The 3366-nt window shown below is 39.0% G+C and overlaps 1 protein-coding gene across 1 annotated transcript in view; it reads right to left on the bottom strand.

Annotated features, from left to right (window-relative positions):
- LOC107096598 (2-oxoglutarate dehydrogenase, mitochondrial-like) overlaps nucleotides 1-3366 on the bottom strand; it is a 47400-nt gene that overhangs the window by 36385 nt on the left and 7649 nt on the right. The window contains exons 2-3 of the mRNA XM_015393328.1: nucleotides 2454-2642; nucleotides 492-585 (exon numbers count right to left, since the gene is read on the bottom strand). Coding sequence (XP_015248814.1) covers nucleotides 492-585; nucleotides 2454-2642 — 283 coding nt within the window. The remainder of the gene's footprint in view (nucleotides 1-491; nucleotides 586-2453; nucleotides 2643-3366) is intronic.

The following is a 3366-nucleotide window of genomic DNA, read 5'->3' as shown; positions in this document are numbered from 1 at the left end:
GAAAAATTTGTGCGTTTAGGCCAGGGGTTGGCTTCGTGTGGACGGGGCCTAAATTACATGATTTGTACATATACAAGCCGCACCGCACTATAAGCCGCAGCTTTTTTATCTTTAACGTCCATCTTTCTCGCTGTTGTTCTGTCTCGTACCACTCGCGGTAGAAGTCTGCTTAAGAAGGACCATGGGGTGTTGAAGCAAATGTGACGTCAACATGGTGGATGGTAAAATCCATAGATTTAGGTATTACCCTAGTGGCCGTTAGCTGTAACAGTCCATAGATAAGCCACATTGTTATAGAAGCCGCAAGGTCGAGAAATGGGGAAAAAGTCGCAGCTTATAGTCCGAAGATTACGGTACATTTATATACATCAATGTTTTGACTTTTAAATATGACTTCCCTACAACTTTAAATATAAGGCTGAAACACGCATTCATTACATAGAATGAGAGAGAAATGTAAAATGATGCAGGTGCAGGGTTGCTTTCCTCACCGACATTTTGAAAACCAACGGTACACGGAGCATCATCAAAGTCCACACAGCTGATCCCGAGGGGGTCCAGCTTGGCTATGTGGTGGCCTCGTACCTACAGACAGGAGGGCAAAGGTCAACGAGGATAGCCGGCGGGTTAGGCCTTCTAAAAACTCTACTGCAGGTCACTCTGATAGGAACACACACGTCAGTGTTTACTGTCCTGATATCACAAGTGGGTTAAAAGGTTTTAAACAAGCTGCTTCTACCTGAACACTTTCTGTGTCTGATATGTTCACAGATAAAAAATGCCCTTTGTGCAACTTTTAACCTCATTAAATGACCACAAACCAGCTTATTTAACCGTGGTGAAAAACCCATAATTAACTATGTTAGTCATTACAATGTCATTGAAGGGCCACATACACTAACCTTACTTTATACAGTAATGTATGATTATTATTTTTCTACATTGCCTGAATCCACATTGTATAAACCTTGTTAAAAAAACAGATTCAAGCTGTGTGTTAATCAGCTAATTATTTTAATACAACAGTTTTAGAAAAGAAAAGAAGAGAGTTGATTTAAGGCTATGTTTATAGTATGTTTATATCCTGCTTTGTAATCGAGGGCGGAATCATCGTGTGTTTAACATTAGCTGTGGGAAAATGGAGCAGCTCTCTTTACTCTGCTCTGTTTGCTCTAACTGCATGCAAGGCTTTCAGGACGACACAGCGGCCTGTGAGACAGCGCTGAGGGAAGCAGGGGCAGACTCACTGCTGCTCTCTGTTGTGAAACTTACCAAAATACAGTTAAAAGTCAAAGATTTGTCTCTAGTTGCTTTTTTGAAAAGTTTCTAAAAGGTTTGAAAGACGTCTCCAAATATAACGACAAAGGCGCTAAGTTGGCAACACTTAAGGTGACCAGATTTGGGTTTCTGAAAAAGTGGGGCAGCTCGGTTCGAGTGCCCGGTGTGTTAAACTACGCCCTGCACTGTAGTCGACCACAATCCCTGATGATTTTGAAAATTCCACCCCGAAATTTTTCTTAGGTCTAAAAAGTAGGACATGTCCGGGAAAGAGAGGACATTTAGAGGACGGCTGATCACCCTAGCAACACTGGGCTGTGTCTGGTTTTCCTTCCCTATAGGGCGGCCACTTTAGCTACCAGTTAACTTTATACACTAGCTAGTTACATTTGAATATTTCATGATATTTTAATTCACTTTTGACTCTGATTATGATTAGAATAAGTGAACAAATATATAGTATACTGTATTACATGCCATAAATTAATTTAACATATTTCTATTCATTCAGAAGTTGTGGCGTCATTTATTTTGCAGGGGTGGTGTTGCGCTGTGATCAATTACATGCAGCGGAAACCCTGCAGCCAATGCAAAAAGACCCGCTTGTGTTTATTTTTATACCTTTTTCCTTAAAATGAGCTATGATTAGTTTTGCACAGATACCAGAATCGGGCGGAGCCCCGATCCAGCACTAAAATGGTGGTATCGGTATCAGCGAGTACCAACAAATAGGGCACTGATACCATTTTGAGATCCAAAAGTTTATTTAACTATTGTCCCCCATTCCAGGTAGGCAATAAAAAGTTCTACAGGATTCACTTTGTATTAGTCTTTTTCCTGCTTCACAAAGGTAGGCAGCAGCTTGACAAAGACATGATGGCAATTATTTTACATCCAAGTAGTTTGCAGTTCTTCATATATACACACACATCAATTTCAAACAGCTGTAATCAGTATCGACTGACACTGCACAGCCAGGTATCGGGTATTGGGGCCAAAAATGGCATTGGTGCAACACTAGTAATTATATTGTAGTACACATAAAACACTGGTACTTTTCTTGCAGTATTAGCTGTAAACCTAAAATGGAAGCTTATGTTGATCTCAACCATTCAAAAAATCTTACGACTAGATGAGAAAACAACTGCTTAAAGACACAAGAGTTCGAGGTTTACCTGATAGGCTCTAATCAGTGACTGCACTGCTAGATGGTCTTTCACCAGTTTCTCCACATTGGGTTGAGCTCCAACCAGTCCCTGGACAACGGTCATCCCATCAGAGGACGGAATGGTCGCCGGGGGACGTTGGTAGGCTGCACCAGGCGGGACTCCTGCATTGGCATTCCGGAAGAAGACATCCCAGGACTGTTGGAAATAATAAAAAAAAAAAAAAGATTGTTTTCACTTCTTTTCGTAATTCTGCTGAACTCCTGGTGCTTGATAATAACTAGACAAGTTAGTTTGCTGTTAATAATCGGCCAAGAGTCTATCAGAGAAAAGCCCAAATGAATAAATAACAAATTCATGCATTAAAAAACAAAATAAAAAGTTTAGGCAGATCTTTGAATTCTCTTGACAACAGTAGTTTCAGTTGTTGTGGGAAATGTTGTGTATGAATATATATTCTCATAGGTGGAATAACAATCTGTATGTTTTAGTTTAGTGACCTTCAGTTTTTGTGTGAAGAAATGTAATTCTATGAGCATCATGCAAACATCATCTTGGTCCTATAAAAGTGAAAATTAAACATTCAACCAACCTTACGATAAGTCACGAGATTGTGTCTTACTATTATCAATGATTATATTGATGAATGCAAAAAATATAATTGTAAAAAAAAAAAAGCTTTTTTTTTAAATAATTTTTTGGTAAGGGCGCCACTGTTCTGTCAGACCACAGCACCCAAAGTCAATACCCGTTTATCCCTTTAGTTTTATATGAAAAATACACTTTAAATTACCCCAAGGTGTGTGTATCCCTTTAGTTATGTACAAAAAAATTATTTAATTGCTTACTTTTTGGTATTTTTTTTAAGCGTATGGCGATCTGACCTTAAATTGTTTTTTTGTACATGACTAAAGGGCTACAC

The sequence above is a fragment of the Cyprinodon variegatus genome, unplaced genomic scaffold (genome assembly GCF_000732505.1).
Source record: "Cyprinodon variegatus isolate N-32 unplaced genomic scaffold, C_variegatus-1.0 Scaffold636, whole genome shotgun sequence".
Lineage (NCBI taxonomy): Eukaryota > Metazoa > Chordata > Actinopteri > Cyprinodontiformes > Cyprinodontidae > Cyprinodon > Cyprinodon variegatus.
This window is presented reverse-complemented; position numbering and strand designations above follow the sequence as displayed.